Genomic DNA, 24,601 nt, shown 5'->3' with positions numbered 1-24,601 from the left:
GTGAAATTACCACATGTTGACATTGCTGTATTGTGCTTTTGTTGACAGAGGGCGATGGATGATGTATTATTCTAAAACCGGAAACATTTGCTACATTTATGACCTGTATTTGTAGCGTGAAACTTTTGTGAATTGCCACTACCATTCAAAGATGTAGATGTAGATGGTTTAGTCTGGAAATATTTTTATTATTAAATTTTTCACATTTTGTGTATTTAACAATACTGGTTCAGATTTTTATATTGGTTGTTTCTATCCCTACATATACAGTATAACTCACATTTTAGATCTATTTTGAAGCACCAATGCTGGGCATAAAGTGGTCAAAATATGACTTTAAAAAAAAAAAAAAAGGAAGATGAAAGTTTTTCTTTTGATACAGTAGGCACATGCAAATGATACAGCTGAAATCAACAATTTGTATTTTTATTTGTTATACATCCGACTGTATACTTGTAGGCCTGAAAGTTTTTCTTTTGATACAGTAGGCGGCACATGCAAATGATACAGCTGAAATCAACAATTTGCATTTATTTGTTTTTATATACATCTGACTGTATACTTGTAGGCCTGAAAGTTTTTCTTTTGATACAGTAGGCACATGCAAATGATACATCCGACTGTATACAATGTACTTGTAGGCCTACATCATGCAAATGGTCAACACTCCCCAAACATGAATATTCAGAGGTTGTGTTTAGTGGAACTTGTTGTCGCATATATGTACATACTTTAATATGCAGTGGCGGATCCAGAGGGGGGCGCACCAGGCACTCTGGGCCCATGCTCCCCCCTTTTTTTTTGTTAAAAACAAAAGAAATAAAACTTAGGCAAAAATGAAATGAAACCTGGAATTAGCACCAGAAACACTAGTTGCGCACTCCTCCTTTACAGAATTCCTGGGTCCGCGCCTGGTTTAATGCGCTGTTTTTTTTAATCTGAACACTCCTAAATTCCAGTCTGAACACTCCTGTGTAAAGTGGAAAGTGGAGTCTGCTGTAGCATGACCTCTCATCACTTTTCAGTAACAATGTGTTTTACAGTTTATGTACAGTGCATTGCACATGACTTGTATGATTTACAATTGAACTTGTGCATATTAATATGTACACATGTACAGATATATGGAAGGTGTCATCAAGCATTAATTTTTGATGAACTGAGCAATGTTTTTTTTTTTTTTTTAAAGACATGGCTGCTCTGAATGTATTTGGATGCAGTTAGCAGTCCGCTCTTCAATAGAGGTTTCGATTCTGTGTGTGAACACATGATGACTCTATGGATGCATCATTCAGTGTTAAAAATCACGTTCAGGAACTCAGTCATAAACAAATTTTTTTGAATGTGTTAAACACCTTTCAGTCTTTTATTTCTATATCACACTTTTTCCAAGGGCAGCATTTTCTGCCTGCCTGTGACAATCAAGCACTCTGTCATGTCAAGTTTCAATATGCAATGGATTGATCAGTTTCAAATCATTCAAACATGATGCCTATCCTTTCAGATATAGAAAGAAGAATAGCTCCTGACAGCAATAAATTTTTTGCCACATTAGCAACAGACACAACATGTAATCAAACTGTACTCGAACTCCTGAAAGAATTCATGAATTCTGTAGAGACCCAAAGTTGTGAAAGTTGGACAGTGCAGTATGTAGTCTTTTATGGTTGAATATCCCTTTTGCACACATCACAAATTTTTGCATGGTTATCAAAAATCATGTCTCCCAATATCATGACTGGAATCTTGCAGTACTGTAAGTACACTAGATCTCCATTTTTTTATTTTCTTTTAAGTAGTGAAAAACTGACCCTGTGTCACATGTGAATATGCTCCCATTTTGCACAGAGAATAATCGGGATCCAGATTAATTCGCTGGAAATCTGTATAGTATTGTACGCGTAGTTTGCTCCTCCATCATAAAGAAGTTTCCAGTTTTTGTCATTCTGAGGAAAGGTCTTAATTGCCTACCTCTGCAATATACCAGCTTTGATATGAAAGGAACCTAATTTTCAGGGTTGCAAAAGGGACACATGAACTTTAATGGGGAAGAAAATCTGCAAATTTGAATTTGAAATAGGCTATTGTTACATAGTATTCAAGGTCAATTGAAAAAGTGTCTTTTTATAAATATGGATACTTTTTCTTTGTGATGGTACTGCAAAAAGGATATTTTTGTGTGACTAATTTTTAGCGCTAAGCCGGGTAAGAAGAGTTTTGCATGTTTTTAATTCCGTGGAATCAGACAACACACACAGGAACTTATGGCAAGCAAAAATATTCGCGTGCTTTTATTTTCGCACTAGTTTTTGGTTGCGTGAAATGTCCAAAAATTTCAACACCGTGAAAATTTCCACTTTTATAGTAGTATAATTTATATGATTTGCTTCTTTCTCGTTCGTACATGTAATACTTGACTGTATCATGAGAACCTAAAATTCAACCCTAATATTCAAACTCGATTCAGTTTAAGTTTTCACAATTGAAAGCAGAAGATCACTTGCAAAGGAATGATGATGATGCCGTACATTTTATATGTTGATATGGTGACCTGATATGGTCATGAATTACGTGGAAGACTGGTCAAGCCTGAACAATTGATATCAAACACATGGTCACTTTCCTGTTCTTTTTTCTCTCCTGCAGCTGAATGACCGGCAGCTACCAACGTCCAAGCCGCCAGAAGGTCCGCAGGGTCCGGTTCCCCCCGCCGCTCAGCCAGGCGCAAATGCAGGGAACAACGCTGCCAATGCCTCCCGCTACCGCGTCAAATACACATTTACGAGTGATGTAAGTAGTGCACATGACCAGAGTATCTTACTTTATAAATTGTATGATTAAAGGGATGATTTGGTTTTGGTTCGGATATGGATGCAGGTTTCCAAATTTTGTGTGTGTTTGTGAGATAATGAGAAACTGCTTATGAAATTTCAAAAAAAATGCAATTCGTACAGGAATTCACAGTTTATTTAATGAAAATTGGTCTTGAAATGGCTGAGATATCAAAAAAAGCAGTCCTAACGAAATGCAACAGGGTACTACTTTTATTAGGATCTCTTTGTTTTGTAAAATAATATACCTTTAAATTTTTTGATATCTCAGTCATTTAAAACCAATTTTCATCAAATAAGATTTCACTTTGCCTCAGAATTGTACGCTCTTTAACATTTCATAGAGTGGTTTCTAAATATCTCACAAAATATTCAAAGCTAAATCTTCACCTCAACCAATACTATGAAATACAGTGAGATATTGACATCTCATATCATATGCAAGACATTTTAGTGGTGGCCCACTGGCCCGGGGCCACTAAAAATTGATGCCAGGCCACCACATTTACAGAAAGGTGATCTTTTGGTGGACTGATGGGAAGCTAAATTTCAAAATGAAATTGTGTGGTTTTCTTGTATTTCAAGTCGCTATACATTTCTTTTTCGGGCCAACAAATTTTCAAATTCAAAGATTTTAGTGGCTCTAATGGGCCACCAAGGAAAAATGTTCTTGTTGAGTCTTGTCATAAGCGTGTACCTACTGTCTTAGCCAATTAAAGGTGCATGGTCCCGGTGTTTTAGTCAAATGCGTACTCGGGCGCACGGCGCAAGTTTCCTATAGAGACCTACGCTATCGACTCCTCTTTAGCGCTTACGCTTTGGCCCACTTCCCCGAGTCCGAAGAAGTCCGATTCACTTTAGTCATTGGTCGGATCACAGTTCGGCTCATGATTCGGCTGAGGGGGATGACAGCTTTAGCAAACTTCTTTTGTGATGTTATGATAACAAGCACATATATGCACGCACCCTGGCATTACTACAGCCTGCGCGATGCGCAGAGAAGACAACGCAGGCAACGTTACTTATAGTAACAGCTACGCACTTTACTCTTGATGACAGCTCAACTTCGGTAATCTTCGTAGCAATGCTAACGGTGATCGGCAGTATCATCAACAGCGCTCTCTACACTACCGGGGCTATGCCCCTTTAAGTTAGAAGACTTGATATAGACATGGCCTTGCAAGACAACAATTGCAAATACTGTAAAACATGATATATTGGCAGCATGAAATTTTGGCGAATTGGAGCTAATGGCCTTTTTCGCGGCATGAAATTTCGTGAATTGCCACTGGCATTCATTGCATACAGTGTAAACGAGAACTTTAGCGTGTATTTTGATTTCATGAATCTTGGCTCTTGCGAAATTCACAAAATTAAAATGCATGCGAACAATCCTCGTTTGACAGTACACGCCAAGTATACTCAGAATATATGTAGGTATTTTGCATCATAGGAAGGGAACGTGCCAGTTTACTGTGAAACACATTCAAAATATGCACATGCTTTGATTACTATGGTTGCCCCTGAAAACAGCCAGAAGACTTGCCCTGCAAAGTTGCACTGCATGACATGACGCCTACCAATACAAGGAAAGCTGATTCTGCAAGTAAAGAACTATATTTAGAGCTAACAGCCAAATTGAATTGGAGTTCACTATATGATACGACATGAATGTCTTTATGAAAAAAACAAACAAACTTTGAGGGCTTTGTCTCTGTACAATAGTAAAAATGTTTTTGCTGTGTATTGCCCAAGAAATAAAAAAACAACAACAACAAAAAACTCCATGGGCATTGCTGATATCAGAGGTGGTAGAGAAGGACCATGTGCAATTGTAGGTGGCTATGTATAACTGTATTAAAGGTTTAGGTCCGAGTACATGATGTTGTGTTGCCCGATACCATACAATGCCCCCGCATGATTTGCGGCCCTCACACCAAACCTTACCTGCAGAATTTTCAAAGACACCCAGCAATGATACTTCCCTCTCAACAGGTGGATGAGATGATCTGCTTCCTCCCCTGCTGGTTATTTGCCTTTCTTTTTATACCCCCGCCAAACGAAGTTTGAAGAGGGTATATCAATAGGAATCAGCGGACGGTCGGGCGGTCGGGCGATCGGGCGGGCGGTCGGTCGGGCGGTCGGTCCGTTGCAAATCTTGCGTCGCGAACTACTTCCTCAGTTTTCAACCGATTCCCATAAAACTTGGCACAGATGTGTGCCTTGGGTTGTAGATGTGCAAGATGTATTTTTTGACAGTACCCAAAAGTACGTTGCCATGGTAACGGCATATTATGGGCAGAAATGGGTACAAATCTTGCGTCGCGAACTCCTCCCACAGTTTTTGATCAATTTTTATGAAATTAGGTACAGATGTTCATCTGAATATGTTAATGTGCAAGACACATATTTCCGCAGTGGCAAAAAGTGCGTTGCCATGGTAACGGCATGTTATTGGTAAAATATAGGGCAAAATGCTTCATGACAAAACTGCTTCATCAGTGTTCTTCCAATTCTCATGGAATTCATATTGAATGTTTGTCTTAGGATATAGGTCAGCATGACACATTTCTTGACAGTGACAAAAAGTATGTTGCCATGGTAACAGCTCACATATTATGCGCCAAAATGATGGAAAATTTTGTGTTGCAAACTACTTCCTCAGTTTTTGCCCAATTTCCATGAAACTTGGTACAGATGTGTGCCTTTGGTTGTAGATGTGCAAGACGCATTTTTCGACAGTACCCGAAAGTACGTTGCCATGGTAACGGCATATTAATGGCAGAAGATCAAGGAAAGATCTTGCGGATTTAACTACTTCCTCAGTTTTTTGACCAAAGCTTATGAAATGTTGTTTGGCGGGGGTATAACCAGTCGCTGTAGCGACATTTCTAGTTTTCAATGGTGATGCTGGTAATTGGTCAGCATTAAACAAGTTGGAAAAAATATGTGATTTCCATTTAAAAAATTGAATTTTATGGAATTGTAGTGAGGATTTCCTTGTATTATGGTCTTTCAGTATTTTACAAAATAGGCCGCTGTAGAGGTCTGTCCAGTGATGACAGCACATGGATATAACCAAAACTTTCAGAATAGATAACTTTTGAACAGATTGTCTGAATTTTCTCAACTTCACTCCAAATATTTCTGATTTTTTAATAACAGAATCCCCATTCAGCATATTTCTGTGAACTATCCCTTTTGAAAGAGGCTTTTGAAATTTCCACAGCCATCACAAACAGTTGCACCTGCAGAAACAAGGGGTTATTATCTAAAGTGAAAGAGGATTTTTGTTTCAATTCTACAATGTCGAACATTTCCTTTATCTTCTTCCTTCTCTCGCACAATGTATCTGATTGATACTGTTTGCTGACTATTGCTAGTAGTCACCAGGGCGAACTGCGAGGGGTCGTTATTGTCAATTCCCCGTTTTCGGGTGTAGGCATGTGGGATTACCGCTCAATCATGAGAACTGGGCATTATACACGTAAGGGCATTGCAGTCCTAGAAATGAAGAATGAATATTAAAGTACTGCTTTGCATGACAGTTTCCAAGCTCCATTTGACAGTCTCTCTGTCTCTGACCTTTGACCCCACTACGTAATTACTGATTCGTGACATATTAAACTGTATAATCACAACAAATTAGGCATTACTGAAAGCATATCTCAGGCAATACTTTCTTATGTTCATTACAAGGCCGGATAATATCATTTGAATAGCTCTCTCCTTGGAAGAAAGATCACTGTGCACAGTGCATGACAGTTGAATTATTGCAGTTGGCAATCTCTTCGAATTTTACCTTGGCCCCATGCAACACACATGTACATCCTGATGTACAACACTATACTCATGTCATATTGCACTGTGGCATAATCGCAACAATTTGGACATCATTGTTACGAGCAATAATCTGTTTTTTACGATACCTTGAATTGCACTTTATGCACGCTATATACAATCATTACTCTTGGGTTATGTTTTGTTTTGTTTTGTTTGTTTTGTTTCAGAGGAAGTTTATTATTCTTTCCATACTTCTGTTTTATACACATAATATGTGATATTGTGCAATGTTGGTTGGCCATGTTGGTTTTTATGGTATTGACATTTGAATTTGTAGTTTTGTTGAGCTATTAAAGACATCCTCTTCCTTCAAGGTGTGTAGGAGGGACATACGTACCAGTAGATTTTGTGTTTTTTCAAGTGCTTGTTGATAAAGACAGACCTTTATAGTTCAGCCAGGAAGGTGTGATTCAGCTGTACTGTACTTCTCGAGCCTGCAGGCATTCACTTGTAATCCTTTCTATTCTCTTTCGCGATTTTTCTCCCCGCCGAACGAGTTCGAGCAGGGGACTATGAAATGGGCTTGTACGTGTGTGTGTCCGTGTGTCCGTCCGTGTGTGTGTCCGTGTGTGCGTCCGTGTGTGATCAAAATGTTCAATTTGCTACTTCTCTGTCATTTATGAGCCAATTTTGATTCTGTTTGCTTTGATAGCACTACATGGGAGCTTTGAAACTTCTACACAGAATTTCAGTTGTGACCTTTGACCTTGACCTTTGACCTATATTGTACATTTTGCTACAAAATGCTACTCCTTCACCATTTCTAACCCGATTTCGATTCCGTTTGCTTTATGTGATGGCACTAGGTGAGGGCTTCAAAACTTCTATACAGATTTTTGACCTTTGACTTCTTTGACCTTTGACCTTGATTTTTGACCTGTATTGTACATTTTGCTACAAAATGCTACTCCTTCGCCATTTCTAACCCGATTTCGATTCCGTTTGCTTTATGTGATGGCACTAGGTGAGGGCTTCAAAACTTCTACACAGAACTTTGATCTTTGACTTCTTTGATCTTGATTTTTGACCTATATTGTACATTTTGCTATAAAATGCTACTTCCAGCGGGGACATAAATTACGCACCGCGTAATTTCTACTTTTCCTTGTTAAACATTAAAATTAGTCCATCATCAGATGGAGCGAAATGAAATCTTTCCTGTGATACATTGTACCTCGCTTGCTACATAAATAGTATACAAATATACTTGGCCTTGAGAGTTTCTTGTTAAAACTATGGGCAGAGGTGACTCCAAACTAGTACTATTCACTGAGGGGCGCAGCCCCGAAGTGAATAGTACTAGTTTGGAGTCACCGAGGCCCATAGTTTTAACAAGAAACTCGAAACTAGGCAAAGTATATTTGTTTTATATTTTGGATCAAAAATTTGAATAAAAAGTGGAAATCATTAGGCTTAGCCTAACCCCGGGACGCTCCGTGTACACAGTTACACTGCAACACTGCGTGTTGGGACTGGTCGCAGTTCGGCTTAGCCGCACTGCGGCGGCAGCGCAGCGCCTGCAATACGCAGCAGTGCGAGAGACCGGAAATTGAAAAACGTAGCAGCCGTGGCACCGCCAGAGTTGCCCGTCGCATGTTTCCAAGCGCTCGTATGGCCGCTGCAAACCTGAACACTAGAATTCGGGACCGGACGTGGACGGACCACGTACACTTGATTGTAAAGAAGGGCGATTGTGACGTCATTTTGCAAATAGTATATACTATTTGCAAAATGTCGTCATAAAAGTGACGTCATTTTGCAAATAGTACTTCATGGAGTGTCAAACACACCAACACTCTAAAATAGTTCAAAATACCTATAATCACGTGAAGCTCTTTTAACCAATCAATGGAAGACAAATTTTTGATCCAAAATATAACAAGGAATATTCTTTGAATAATGATGAACAATTTCCATTATTTTCTTTAATATCATTTTCTATGTTTTGATAGCAGCTTAAATATCTGAAATTATAAAACACAAATGGATTCATAACTTGTTATGAGATCAAACTCTTCAAATTCAATCTTTATTTCATATTTAAAATGTATATTGTTTGAAAAGAAAGCGAATATGAAAACAAAGGGCGAAATTGTTGGGGTGATAAATACAGATCACCATGATATTTTGCAATAGCAATCCTTTCTCAGCTACAATAGATAGTGTCTCAAATTACACTCTAGACCACACGCATCACCTTTGGGGAGTATAGGCGTGTCTTCATCAGCCCGAAGTTCAAACTAGCGGGACATTTTGCGGTCTTAGAAAATAGCCCGATACAGCGAATGTGCGTCTTCATCAGCTCGAACAGCCTGCTTCGGGAAATTAGTCCGAAAATTGACGCATGCGCACTTTGCAATATTACTCTGCCTGGCTCGCGGTTCGAAAGTGGATTTCCCCGCTCAAAATCTCCTATATCACCGTACTGTATGTACGATTCTACAACCAGGGAGGTGAGCAGTACAGCAAATTCTCTCCAAAGGGATATTAATAACGCTACTCTTTCTTCTGTCCAGTGAAGCATCTTATATGAAATTAACGAATTGCAATGTTTAAACAAATCCAAAATGCACACAATCTGCAAGAATCTTCAGGTAGGGTATGAATAGAGTGGACCAGAAGAAGAAGTTTACACACACACACACAAAAAAAAAAAACCAGCTAGCATGCACGGCACTGAGTTTTAATAGGGAGGTGAGAGAAATAACCTCCCTGGTTAGATCACAACAACAGTAGGCCTATAGTACACACATGTGATCCTTGAATACACCGTGCGTGTAATGTACGAAACACAATCACTAGCTGCTTGTACATGCGCTTTCCATTGCCAGCTGGCTAACCAGAAGCGTGGAGGGATCGAGAAAATTTCGGGCTGATGGAGACGCACCCAAGATAGCGCGCTATTTCACGAATTAGCGCTCTAGTTGACGAACTAGACCAAGATTTTGGGGGAAATTTTCCCGATCAAATAGCGCGCTATCTGCGTCTTCACTACACAGATAGCGCGCTATTTTGACATCGGACTAGTTTGGTAACCGCAAGATAGCGCGCTATCTTGAAACTTCGGGCTGATGAAGACACGCCTTATGAGATGTAGTGTCCAGGGCTTGATGGATATGGGCTGATGGAATTTATCTAAAAATTTTCTGAATCACGATCCTAAACGCGTTTGAGGCATTTTCAGGGGTTAGATAAACGCAACCGTATTTTCAAGCGCATTTAGAAACGCCATTTTGAAACGCCTTTCAAAGAGCGTTTTGAAACACGTTTAAGACCATGATCGCCATTCTGTGAGTATAAATGCAATGCCGTTTTGAAACGCGTTTATATCTCAAATTCAAATCCCAGCTGTTTCCGGTTGTGCTCTCTACCCATTATTTGTGTGTGACTGATGAAGCATGTTTGGTGGTATGCAGTTGTCCGTTACTTCTCGGGTCAAACGGCACAAAGCAGCTGCGAAGCGACACCACTCGAATCGCGATTGTATGATGATTTAGATAAATGCAGCACCCCGAGAATCGCGTTTCAAACCACGTTTGCAAACACCGTTCCAAACGCGTTTTGAAACTTGATTCTCTCTCTCAAGTAATAGATAAATGCAGCCTAAATTGAATAGAAATTTAGTGAATTCAGCTGTGGTCGTTTTATCTGCATTGTGTTTATTTGTCTTTTGGTTTATTTATGGAGCACTTTCGAGTATTAAAGCATACAGCAGCAGAGAAACCATGTGCAGTACAAGAAGAAGACGAGGTGGTTATAGATGGTAAAAACATGCTCGCAGATGGTCATGCCAGACATCCTTTGCATTTAAGTTTGTACTATTACTCTTCTTCACTGCTGCCGTTGAAAAGTTCAATGTCTTCTTGATGTTCAAAGTAGACTGATCAAATCTTATGAAGATGGGGCCATAGTAATGGAATAATGAAACTTTGTGACACTTTATGTTCCTTGTACAATCCTGTAGATACATTCAACTTCAAAAGAGCCGCCTACTGTAGAATTTGATATTTTTGCTGAGTATTTTTGTTGTGTCTGTGTGTGTGTGTGTGTGTGTGTGTGCACTTCTTGGTAAGATGAATTTATGTGTTTTTAATTCTGCGGTATCAGAATACCAATTACTGGAACATATTGCACGCAGAAATATTTGCATGCTTTTTGCAATATTATTCTTGTGCTAGTGTCTGGTAGTGCAAAATGTTCCACTTTTACAGGCTTCATTCTTTGACAATTTATATTTTGTTATTTCATATCAGTAGGTATGTTCTGATTGTTGATGTAATGAGCTGTAAAAGGTCCTACAAAGCTACATATGTATGTACTTGAAACCTTACCTAAACAAACAAACAGAGCATATAAAAGATTCTGACAAAACTTCGGAGCTGCAAGCCTTGTTTCATTTTCTTATTACAAACCCTCTGAATAAGAAACTTTATTTCATTTTTGGATTAACAAACCTTAGAAGGTACTGTATAACAAACCATATTTCATTTTTAGATCAATTAAACTTTGGAATGACAATTTTTATTTAATTTCCCGATTAATGAACATCATGGTACATCGTATAAGGGAATGTGTGCTTTGGAATAATGCACCTATAGTATTACAAACTTTGTTTCATTTTTGGATTAACAAACCTTTGGAAGTACAAATTTTATTTCATTTTCAATAGTTATCCCAGGGAATAACAAACCTTTGTATTTCATTTTTGGAATTAGCAAAACTTCAGATTAACAAATTGCAACCATTAGAAACTGACTTGCGCATTAGCGTGGGGTAACTGAACCTCTCTTTTGGACAAGTACTGTACAGTGTACGCACAAACACACACACACACACACACACATACGCATGTACTGTACACATATAAAACATGCAAGGACTGATTGAGGTTTTGCTTCTGATTGTTAAATAGCAGTGCACTATGAACCAGTGTAGGTCTGCATACGTAGTTCTTCCTGACACTGGAAACCCGAAATCTATCAGTGTTATCCATACTTAAATGTGGTGCAACCTTACAAATCTCTGCTTTTGGTTTTGAATCCAGCATGTCGAATGAGCAAGGATAACAATACCACTTTGTTTTGTGAGTTAGTGTGCTAAAACAAAACAAAAACAAAACCTAGATGTCAGATTTCCAAGAAGAATGATTTAACTAAAGGTTGCTGTATTACTTGGAAAGCTGTTGCGGATAAACACTTTTTGTTTTTGTTTCTGTTTTTTGGTTTGTTTGTTTGTTTGTTTTTTTTGCCTTCCAGAGAATGACACAGCAGATGGTAAAAATAGTTTGCAATATCTTTACGCTCATTGGTGTGAGGTAACGCTGTTTTATATAGCATTCTGTGTTCTTGGTCAGTATTGTGCCGGTCTTTTAAATATTAATGTTTCACTATAGATGAATTATAAAGCATGGAAATGCAAATTTTCACTCCTTATTGCTGTGATCTTTTCTGATGAGGAGGTTTTTGTAGTCTACAATGTACTGAAGCTTTTAATCATTTTGGGTGATTTTTGCTGAATTTTAAATTCACATGTGTCTACTTTAACATGCATTGTATTTTTCTCTGTGACATTAGCTCTATAAATATGGCAGTGTAAATAGGACATGAATAGAGCCATGCACAGAAAAAGAGGACTGTCAACATGAATGTAAACATTCACCCCCAGTTTGGTTATCCAATAAATGGCTTCCTGTTGAAGGTAACATGAAATTTGTCAGAAACCTATCTTCATATATGGGAAATGCTATGAAATATTAAAAAAAAAACCCACTAAAAATACATTGTACATTCGGGGTGCGTTTTTAAAGCGCTCTCCCATTAAAAAGGATACCTTACGGTACTGTACTGTATTTGTGCCACAGGAGTACTCGAACTCAATGCGTCATAGTGCAGACAAGAACTTTCGCGTTCATTTTGATTTCGCGAATCTTGGCTCTCGCGAAATTCGCAGAATCAAAATGCGCACTCTGAACATTCCTTGTTTTCATACAAGGTCTGGGGTGGACCTCTTCACCCAGTTTAGATGCACCTTGCTTTTTGCGATGAAAGAATAAAGCGAGATCTTTCACGTGCATGGGTTGTGACTCTCTCACACACTCAGGGCCTCTATGAGAGGGGACGACATGATAACAAACAACTTTGCTCACTTACGATAATAGACTCACTGGATTCGAACTCAAACCATTTGATCGCGAAGCAGATCATACGATGCTACCAATCATGCATTTCATTTTGTTAAAGCCCGCCACACACTTTGCGACTTTCAGTTGCACAACTAAGCAACTTTGGATCTGAAATAAACAATTGTGTTTATTCCGAGGCTACTGTGATTTATTTCAGATCCAAAGTCTGTCAGTCGTGTGACCGAAAGCTGTATAGAGTAAGCGCATTTCGTAACATCACTCTGGTTTAATACAGATATTTAAAGCACATTGCAACTGAGGGCAAAAGTAAATTGCGCAATACATTGTATCTGTGGTATGACAGTGGTCATGGCCTTGCACACTCAGGGTGAATGCCATCAAAATCAGGGCCCTACTGTGTGAGAAAGTCTACACGTATATTTGCATATTTCAAAGGGATTTGTTGCTGTAATCACTATGGCAACAGCCGATCAGCTCTTGGGATTCCCTGACCATTGCACTGCTTGGGTGCTTCAGTTTGCAGCCATTATCGCAGCTAGGACCCTGTGTAGGCAGTTACCCACAGAAGAGAATACGTTGAGAAATGGTCTTGGTTCTTCCAGTCGTGTTAGTATCATGTTTCTGTGCAAAGTTGATATGATTTTTGGGCTGCTTGTACTCAGAGGGTTTTATAGTAATTTCAGGGCAAAGTATATTTGTTGGGAGGTGTTCATGTTGAGCGAAACTGCTGGCTGGTGCATAGCAGCCGACAAGCATGTTTTTATGATATTTGTTTTATATACCTCCAACCCGAAAGTTTCACAGGCATCATTTACAATGTAAAGGACAAGTTCACCTTCATAAATATGTGGACTGAGTGAATGCAGCAATATTACAGGTAGAACACATCAGTGAAAGTTTGGGAGAAATCCGACAATTGTTCCAAAGTTATGAATTTTCAAAGTACCTGCGCAGTCACTGCTGGATGAAAAGACTACTACAGTGCATGATGTCACATGCGTACAACGATATAAGGAAAATAAAAAGAGAATTTCATAAAACTTTACTTTTTTAATAAAGTGCACATTTCTTCGACTTGCTACTGACATATCTTAACGCTAATATTATTCCCCCTGCCTTCTGAAAGAAAGAAGTCAAGTGATTTTTTTTTTTGTTATGCGAGAAAAGTGAAAATGTGTTGAATTTTCTTTTAAAGTAAATCTTTCTTTATATCCTTGTACACATGTGACATCACAAGCTATAGTAGTCTTCTCATCCAGCTGTGACTGAACAAAAACTTCAAAAATTCATAACTTTTGAAAGGATTGTCAGATTTTCCTCAAACTTTCACTGATGTGTTCTACTGATATTGCTGCATTCACTCAACCCACATGTCTATGAAGGTGAAGTTGTCCTTTAATAAATGTCTTCAGGTTGTGTGTCCTTTCTTTTTTTCACACATGTCAATAATCAATGCAGTTTCAGAGAAACTTCCTTGGTAACCTACAGCAACAGGTGTGCTACAGGAGATGTATACATAGTACAAAGTGGGCTGGTCATAGGTTCTGGGCTTAAAGGACAAGTTCACCTTCATAAACATAAGGATTGAGAGAATGCAGCAATATTAGTAGAACACATCAGTGAAAGTTTGAGGAAAATTGGACAATCGATGCAAAAGTTATGAATTTAAAAAATTTTTGTGTTGGAACCACTGGATGAGGAGACTACCAAAGGCTCGTGGTGTCATATGAGTACAACAGTATAAAGAAAATGTAAAGAAAATTCAACATATTTTTACTTTTTTTTTTCACATAATAAAAGAGCACTTGACTTGCCTATTTCTGGGAATAATATTAATTACCCATAACATATTATGTCAGTAACGAGTCAAGGGAATGTGTACTTTTTTCAAAAGATGAAATTTTGTGAAATTCTCTTTATATTTTCCTGGGATTGTTGTACGCATGTGACATCATACACTGCAGTAGTCTTCTCATCCAGCGGTGACTGCACAAAAACTTCAAAAATTCATAACTTTTGAACAGATTGTCAAAAAGTAAAAATATGTTGAATTTTCTTTACATTTTCTTTATACTGTTGTACTCATATGACATCACGAGCCTTTGGTAGCCTCCTCATCCAGTGGTTCCAACACAAAAATTTTAAAAATTCATAACTTTTGCATCGATTGTCCAATTTTCCTCAAACTTTCAATGATGTGTCCTACTGATATTGTTACATTCTCTCAATCCTTATGTTAATGAAGGTGAACTTGTCCTTTAAAGGGATGGTACATAGTATTGGTGGAGATGAGATTCGGGCTTTTAACTTTTTTCGAGATATCAAGAAACCACTTGTAAAACAGTACAGAGCATACCATTCTAAAAGGGATTCAAAGTTCATGAGATGAAAATTGGTTTTGGAATGACCGAGACATCCAAAAACAAAGTTAAAAAAGTGATTGTAATAAATGATCGGTCCCACCTTTTATTGGGATTGCTCTGTTTTGGATATCTCATCCATTTCAAGACAAATTTTTTATCACATAAATGTTGAATTCCTCTTGGAAAATTACATCCTTTTTCACCTTTCATGAGAGGTTTCTCATTTTCTCACAAAAAAAAAGAATGTTAGAAACCTGAAGTTACAAGTGTACGTCTCAACCAAAACTATACAAGCTCTTTAAATCCCTCAAGGTCAAAGGTCACTAAACTCTGGCTTCAATGGGCAATCTTCAGATTTTTACCTCTGCCAGGAAGATTACTGTATACACCATTTATTTATTGCAAGTGGTTAAATTCGCGATTGTGGAGTCCTATACCGAACAGAGAAAAGTATACGCCTATGTCACTTTCATAGCATGATCAGAATCAATACCTTTTCGCGTGTCTTTAATTTCGCGAATACTACCTGAGTCGCGAAATTCGCGAAAATAAAAACCTCGCGAAATATTTGGCGTACCGGGTATACAGTATGTGTGTTTACTGGCACTAGTTTGTTTGTGTGTTTTTCTTTTGTCTGTCTGCAAAATAACTCAAAAAAAATTGTGGATTTGGATGAAACTTTACAGAGAAAGTTGATAACTTGGCACCAGGAACAGAAATGATCAGATTTTGGTAGTGATCAGGGCATATTTATGATTTTTTGAAGGATTTTTTAATATTTTGGCAAATAGAATCAATGAACTTGGGAGCTCAAGCTGTGCATATTTGAGGTAACTTGCAGTATGCGCACTAAAGCATGTTCTCTACTCAAGACATGCTAAGGACATGCTCAGGACGCTAATGAGGTACTGAATGAATGAATTGATAAATTGATTAATTTATTAAATCCATTTATTTATTCATTTATATCGATATTTTTGTAATTGGCATTAGTATGTTTTTGATCTACATGTACAGAGATTGGCAACTCTGCTGTATGGATATAGCAAAATAGGAAACATGATTTTCAAGTCTTTGGTTTAAATAGCTCTGGTATATTATTTGTCTTCCGTACAAGTGCACTTTCGTTAGAACTTTCTCATGCAAGACAATTTTCCCATGTATGAAGTGTGAGAGAAATTTCTTTTGCATCTCCTCTAGGCATATATGTGCAGTTTGCATCGTGTCAACTTAAGGGTTATTAATGAGTTGTTTTATTCGACAACCCAGCGGAAGATGTGCTGGGGTCCGCTGTCATCAAGTGGTACGATACTAGAGTTCTGCTTTTAGTGCGAGCGCACCTCGTGGCCGCACTTTCCACGAGGTATGCGATTCGGCGGAGTTCGGACAAGGGAACAATGTCAGCTGTATGCAGATGAGCCACTTGTAGGCACGCAGCAGGCTCCTCCGTTGTGTATCAATCCATTCCCATCAAAACTGATGTGGACCTATTGCAGATAATGGCCTGTCCTAAATGACGGATTTAAGTTTTAAGTACTTTAAATTCAGTGGGAAAAGATGAAATGATTGTATATCCCCTTTAAGCACATTAAAGGCACTGTTCAAGAATGTGCTCAGTCTGAGGAATCCGCACTGTATGATCCTCCAATATGCTACAGTGCACTCCCATTATAAAGGAACTTAAATGTAACAATTTTGTTGTTCACGCGTGAGATCATCGTACAAGTCAGTTTTCAAAGTTTGACAATTACACTGCCTTCGTATCTGAAACTGATCCCCTAATTCAAACAGTGTCTTTGAATACCTGTGTGTAGGGGTTTGGGAGGGGGGGGGGGGGTTGGTGGGAGATGTATTTTCAAAGTTGGTACAAATATGTGATTATATTGTTACATTTCGTGTGTATGGCTACATTTAGTGTCTCTACACGTCTTGATGTTTAAACTTTGGTTTAGAAGACACAAGTCTCACTATTTCAAGCCAAAACAATAACATTTAAAAAAACAATGGAAATGAATGAACACTCTGCATTCACAAAGGCAAAGCATAATATTAAAAGTCTTTTTTTTTTTAACACCTGTACACTGTGTACATGAAGATATCATTGTTTTTAGCATGTGTCACTCTCAGTTTATTAGTCAAGAGCAATAAAATGCAAATTAGCTGCTGGCGATAATGTCACACTTACATACTTCCTGCAGTAGCTTGCACCACAAGTGAATACACAGGACTTACCCGAACTTAAAGGGATCGTATGGTTTTGGTTGAGTCCTAATTTCAGGTTTCTAACATTTTTTGGTGAGATATTGAGAAACCTCTTACGAAATGAGCAAGTAATTCTATGAGGAATTTGATTAATGTTTATTTGATGAAAATTGGTTTTGAAATGGCTGAGATATCCAAAAGAGAGCGATTCTAATAAAATGTGGGACCCACACTTTATTACAATCGCTTTGTTTTACTTTGTTTTTGGATAATTCAGTCATTCCAAACCCGGTTTACATCAAATAAACTTTGAATTCCTCTTAAAATGGTATGCTCTGTACTATTATATAATTTCTTGGTATCTCGCAAAAAGTTAAAAGCCCAGTTCTCATCTCCACCAATACTGTACCATCCCTTTAACCTCATGACGTCAAGATAACATTGATACTAAAGGGATGATATAGTATTGGTGGAGATTATGATTGGACTTTTAAATTTTTTAAGAGATACCAAGAAATCATGTATAAAATAGTACCTACCATACCATTCTAAGAGGACTTCAAAGTTTATTTGATGAAAATTGATTTTAGAACATTGTATGAGACATCCAAAAACAAGCTCCATCATAATAGGTGGGTCATACCTTTCATTAAAGGATCCTGCTGTTTCGGATATCTCAGCCATTTCAAAACCAATTTTCACCAAATAAATGTTGAATTCCTCTTGGAATTACATGTTCTTTCACATTTCATTTAAAGGGATGGTACATTATTGGTGGAGATGAGAATTGGGCTTTTAACTTTTTGCGAGATACCAAGAAAACACTTATAAAATAGTACAGAGCATACCATTTTAAGAGGAATTCAAAGTTTATTTGATGAAATTCAGGTTTGGAATGACTGAAACATTCAAAAACAAAGTAAAACAAAGCGATCGTAATAAAGTGTGGGTCCCACACTTTAGAATTGCTCTATTTTGGATATCTCAGCCATTTCAAAACCAATTTTCATCAAATAAATGTTGAATTCCTCAAGGAATTACATGCTCTTTCATATTTCATAAGAGGTTTCTCATTATCTCACCAAAAAATGTTACAAACCTGAAATTAGGTCTCAACCAAAACTATACAATCCATTTTAATAATCATTTTCCGCAGAAACCTGCGCGAGTATACTGGGGACTGGGCTTCAGTGGGTTAATGAATCCTTCACATCTGATCAGTACAGAGTTAGCATCATTTTAACAATATTATCAACTTCTCTCAAAGAAGTACTTCTTTAAATTTGCATCCATCATGTGATGGTGTGCAACATCCCTATTCCAACCATTTTCCCTTTTCCAAAATCTTCATCTGCTGTACTTCAAATTAATTCGATAAAAAAATGAGTAAAAGTGGGTATTACTATAAGCACATAGTTTTGTACCATGAATTCAAAAGAGAAATGGCAAATTGTTTGAAGTACTGTATACGCCGAATATTTCACAAGGTTTTTATTTTCACGAATTTTGCGAGTCGGGTGCTATTCGCAAAATTAAAGACACATGAAAATATTGACCCTGATCCTGATGTGGATGTGATGTACGCATGTACATTTCTATGTACAGAACAGGATTCCACAATTGCGAATTTAACCACTCACGAAATCGTCGGGAATTCCCGATTCGCTAAAATTTAGACTCGCGAAATATATGGCGTATACAGTAGCTTGAAAACATCCATATCATTTAGAACATCTTTGTGGAAAAAAAAAACAAAACATGCTAGCTTTAGAATAAAACTTTATCAGCATCAGCTTCTTGCTCACATCAATTTCTTTATTACATAAACTACAGCCAATTTTCATGAAATGTACAATGTTTTGTTTGTTTGACCATTATCCTTTGTAATAGTAAATACTTAACAAGGACATTTTTAGGAGTTGCTCACTTACCATCATCACAAATATGGTATACCTCTATGTACAGTTAGATATGTGAAGCTTTTGGTGATTCTGTTCATGACATTGGAAACCATGGTATCAGAGAGCTCAAAGTGCCCCTCCCCCTTACTTGACAATAAAGGAAAAACATAGTTTTCAAAAGGGCTCAAAATGCATCTTCTGTCATTTGGAATTTACTTGCAAAATATCAAGAGGGTCTGTACAAAGGATGTGACCAGTAATTTACCGAATACAGCACAGAAACATCAGTTCACAGTACAGACAGCATACATTTCTTTGCTATTAAAATAAGTGTGCACGTAGCTCACATTTTCGTTGTGAACCGACTGAAATCGAGTAATGATGCTGTTAATTCTGTTACGACCAAAATCACTCTGAGAATGATCGCACAAAAGAAACAATCAACTAATGTTCGGGCGGTTTATTAACAGTGATATTGTGGATACAGAGTCGTAATGGGTTTTCACATCAGTACAATAATGATCAATAGAAACAATTATAAATCGGTAGTGCAATCACTTACGCGTAGTACAGCCAAATTTGAAAACAAGTGATCCTTTGACAGTGTCCAGATACGATGTTCGCTGCACAGATGAATGATCCGCGATGCACCGATGAATGATACCTCAGACGTAAATCCAAAGGCACTGGTTGCAATAATCCACGTTATAAATCCAGGGTATAGGTCCACAGCGAAATGTGCAGAATCCAATGTTATGACGACTACGTCCAGTCGATGCGTTGAATGATGATTCACTTTATAATGTCCAGCAAGGAATCCAGCCCGTCACAGCTTTGCCGTAATAATGTCCGTTGACACTAAAATATGGAGTCTCTCTCCAATGTAGGCAAATTAATTCTCTGCAGGCAAAATGTCTCCCAGGCCTTATCTCCACAAACACAATTTGTATAGCAGGTCAGCAGGTAACACAGGACTGACTATAACAAGTCGCTTCAGAGCCAGAAGTGACGTAACTCTCAGAGCAGAGGTGTTGGGTACTCTGCCTACCTCAGAATTTCTCCTGCTTATATACTATCCATTCACCCCTTTCTAGTACATTCTGTAATTTTCTCCAACCTGGGGCCACATACCTGAACATACTAGCAAGTCCAAATTCCAGGAATCCTGGATGACTCACTGTCTAACTATGTGCATAACATAATTGCCAAAATTAACTACCAATCACATTGGGCTACAAGGGCAGTGCCTCACTCAGCCAGCACTTCCTAGAATTTTCTGGAATGGGTTAAATCATTCTAGATTGAGCGAGCTATAATGTATTTCCTGTCACATGCATACATGTACTGTAGCTACATTGTATACCACATAGAAAATTCTCCACTGATCTGGTCAGCCTGTATGTACTATATCTATATCATATAGAATGTTCTCCATTAATCTGGTCACCCTGTGTACATACAATGTACACATTAAAACAACCATGCATACAGCCTTGATACATGTACATAACTACTTGTGTGTACATTTGTGACAATTCACAAATTTCTTCACACATAAGTGTCTGGTTCGGGCATAAATCAACAGTTTCTGCCAGTGCATGAAAACTGTGCTTTACTTTACCTTTAAATCACTAAACTACATTTTTATGGACCCTTTATTAAGCTCTGGTGTGGTTTATTGTGCCGATACCAAATGCTACAGTAAAGGGTCAGCTATGGCTCAAGTAATAACCGTTGGCAAAACGTTTGGAGGAATTTTCTTTTATGATGTCATGCGATGAGGTGGAAAGTTTAGTCATTATTGAGGAAGTGTCATTCATACACAAATCCTGATGGAATCCCATTTCTTTAATAAATTGTATTTTATTTTGTGAGTTTACGCAAGAACTCACAGTGAGAGCCCGTTCAACGCGCGCGCAGTCATATCGCTTCTTCCATCATTTAACCCTAGCTACATGTAGGCGGGGGGGGGGGGGGGGGGGCTTACAGGCCCCCTCTTTGACATTCCGCGCGATGTACATGTATTGCCATTGCAAAAAGCTATCGCCGCCATATTTCACTACTTTTTTCTTTCAAGTCTCTTGCATCTTTTGACACCAAATCTGTGACATCCGGGTACACGGTTCCAAAGTTTACGCGTAAATGTGTACATGTGCATGCATGTCAGACCAAAAATTGCTCAAAAACGGGAATTCCTGTACAATTTTATCGCAAATTGTGCGTACAGTCAAATTTCATAAAAGCATGATTATTATGGGGTTTTATTGTTTAAAATCAATCAATATGACATTTTCATGTTTGGAACAATGATGCGGACAAATTTCATTGGAAAAAAACAATGCAAAACAAACAGTCAAAAACAAAGGAAAAACATAAGAAATTTAAAAGATAAATACTAGTACAAACCGTACATGCTTTACAAAGAAATTTTTGTAATGACACAATTTTTTGTCATCTACATTTCCTAAGGACACTAGAAAGAATACTTACGCAAGTAAAAAATGTGCCTGTTTTGAGCTGTGTTTAGTGATTTATAGCAGGGTCTATCCATGTCAAATCAACCAATGCTGTAAACCCGACCCTTTCAATTTTAAAACTTGCACCAAATATTCCCCCAAGTGTCTGATGGAAAATTCTGAAATATTTTTCCCCAAGGTCAAACAGTTGCTAAAGTAAGATATGGCCTCCTATAGCAACCAATGTGTGGTCAAACAACAGAGTTTAAATAAAATTTGTTATTTTTGATGATTGCTGCAACCAAATTAGAAGAGTTACATTGTTCATTTTATAAACTGGAAGGACTTTTACTTTAACCTAACTTTAACTTCACAATATATTATTATGACATGGATCTGACTATCTGTTATTGCGCATGACGTCACTGAAAATGGTGTTAAGCTTCAAAGTCAATGTTTTTATGCCTCCGCCATGAAGTGGTGCCGGAGGCATTATGTTTTCGGGTTGTCCGTCCGTCTAATGAATTTTGTGGACAGTGTAACTATCAAAACCTTTTGAGGTATCCTGATGAAACTTGGCATGTATGTGTATTAGGGGGTGAAGTTGTGCCTATGAACTTTTGGGTGCACATGCTCAAGGTCAAAGGTCAAAAGGTCAAGGTCAAATACATAAAGTTTCTTTATTTCCACCATATCTATGCAATGCCTGAAGATACTTTCTTGAAACTTAGTGTATACATGTATTACCCAATTAGGATTCTCTGGTGAAAGTTTGGGTCATGAGGTCAAAGGTCAAAGGTCAAAAGGGCAAGTAAACATATTAAAACTTCACCTTTTTTCTCTGTACCTTGGAAATTGTTCAAGGGATCTTCATGGAACATAGTGTATATACATGTACTGACTGGCAGTGATTATCTAGAGAATTTTGGGTTCATGGGGTCCAAGGTCAGGGGTCAAAGGTCAAGAGCAAAACTTCAAAATTTTACTATTTCTCTCATGTTTATGCAGTGCCAGCAGGATTATTTTTTTACACTTGGTGTATGCATGTATAACCTAATAGAGATTCTCTGGAAAGATTTTTTTCTCTTTTTTTTTGCCTCAAAGGTCAAAAGGTCAAAGATCAAGTGAAAGTGCTGAACTAACTTTTTCCTCCATATCCCGGAAGTGGCTCAAGTTATCTTGAAACTTACTAGATATTTATGCATGTTCTGCCTGACAGTGATTATCTTATGAATTTTTAGGGTCAAAGGCCAGATGAAAATGGTAACAATTTACTATTCAATACAGAAATTGCACTTTTTCTCCATACCTTGAAAATTACTCAATGCATAAACATATGAATGGGTCAAAGTCAAGTTAAAGTCCTTAAATCCCCAAATGCATGCTCTCCTATTAATCCAATTAAACCTAGGTCAAGGAAGGTGAACATTCAACACATTTGTGACAAACTTGTCATTTTAATATTTTGCCAATTTTGTGAAAATGTAATCACACATTGTCCACATGTACTACAGACCTATTAGGAGAATCATGCATTATGGCGGAGGCATACCAGTCGCCATAGCGACATTTCTACATGTAGTTGGGTGCATGTTTTAGAAGCTGATAACTTCAAAATTCAATAAGCTTTTAATAGAACCCAATGTTATACATATTCAAATACTCTCACTTGCTGCACAGTCCTACCAAAAATCAACCAAAAAATTGTCGTTTTCTTGTAGGGCGCCCTCAAAGTTTGATTTTTCAAGTTGCCAAGTTCAAGGTCACAAATCACCACTCATCCCATCGAGGGGCGACACCAATATTTGTGCATTGATGGACATTTTTACCTATATAATAGTTCTGGTATTCCAACAGCTAGTGAATAATGTCTGAAGTTAAATGTTTCAAAACTGGTATGGTGGGAGACAAGAGTCCTGCTATAATAGCTTCCTCAAACTGCACAGTCATCTTTGGAGAAAAAAAAAAAAAAAAGAAACCATAAAATCGACAACACATTAATACAACAAAGGTTTTTACACAGAAGTTAACATGGGCACAGACTCATTTGTAATCAGATATTAACTGTAAAAGTACGATGTGTTCAATCACTATGCTGGGTTTCAACAGACGTTGATACATGATGGACTTCTCCCAAAGATGAAACACTATACACATTTGGCAGGCCTTGAAATGTGAAGCTCCGCAGTAAATTGTATCGTTGCCTGTGGGAGGAATATAACCACTTTTTTACCTTGAAGCCAAAGGCGAGTGTCATGTATTCTGAGGTACTGACTGTGCAGGAGCTGTACACTTTGTGTGTGTGACTATTTGTAGCAAAAGAGCGGCCGACCTTACAAGATGTATTACACTTCGTATTGTTTCAAATGAAGCAATGTTGAGAGTTGGATAAGAAGAGAGAGAGAGATTGCAGTGCCAGAGAAAAGACTTCTTTTTATTGTCGTTGTTGTTGTTGTTGTTTTTTTCTTTTTCAGTACAGTGGATCGCTTTCTAGAAGGTGCATGATAAGTCTCTGGTTGTGCTGTGTGTACAAATGTATGTAATCTTCAGGATAGCTCAACCTTCGGCGCTGTTGAAAATGTATATGAGTGTAATGTCTAAAACTGTTTTGCTGCGGAGGTGGTGATTAAGATGCTGGTATTATTTCTTGGCACTTCTCAAGCCTGCCCACATTGCTGGTGGGATGAAGAAAATCTTTAGAAAGAAAAAAACAACAACAGGAGCAACAACAACAGCAACAAAAAAAAAAAAATGATCAGACAGTATGTCAGTTCATCTGGAGACTAATTCACCTAGTCGTGAATGAATTTTTCTGCATAAATCATCACCTCATTATCATTCAAATAACAAAATCTTAGTATTT

At 37.8% G+C, this 24,601-nt stretch overlaps 1 protein-coding gene across 1 annotated transcript in view; it reads left to right on the top strand.

The window, feature by feature from the left end:
* The window catches only part of LOC140226369 (adapter molecule Crk-like), a 53,833-nt gene that overhangs the window by 19,848 nt on the left and 9,384 nt on the right, over nucleotides 1-24,601 (top strand). The window contains exon 5 of the mRNA XM_072306852.1: nucleotides 2,647-2,790. Coding sequence (XP_072162953.1) covers nucleotides 2,647-2,790 — 144 coding nt within the window. The remainder of the gene's footprint in view (nucleotides 1-2,646; nucleotides 2,791-24,601) is intronic.

Source organism: Diadema setosum, chromosome 3 (genome assembly GCF_964275005.1).
Source record: "Diadema setosum chromosome 3, eeDiaSeto1, whole genome shotgun sequence".
NCBI lineage: Eukaryota > Metazoa > Echinodermata > Echinoidea > Diadematoida > Diadematidae > Diadema > Diadema setosum.
Note: the sequence above shows the minus strand (reverse complement) of the source record. Positions and strands in the feature narration are given on the sequence as shown.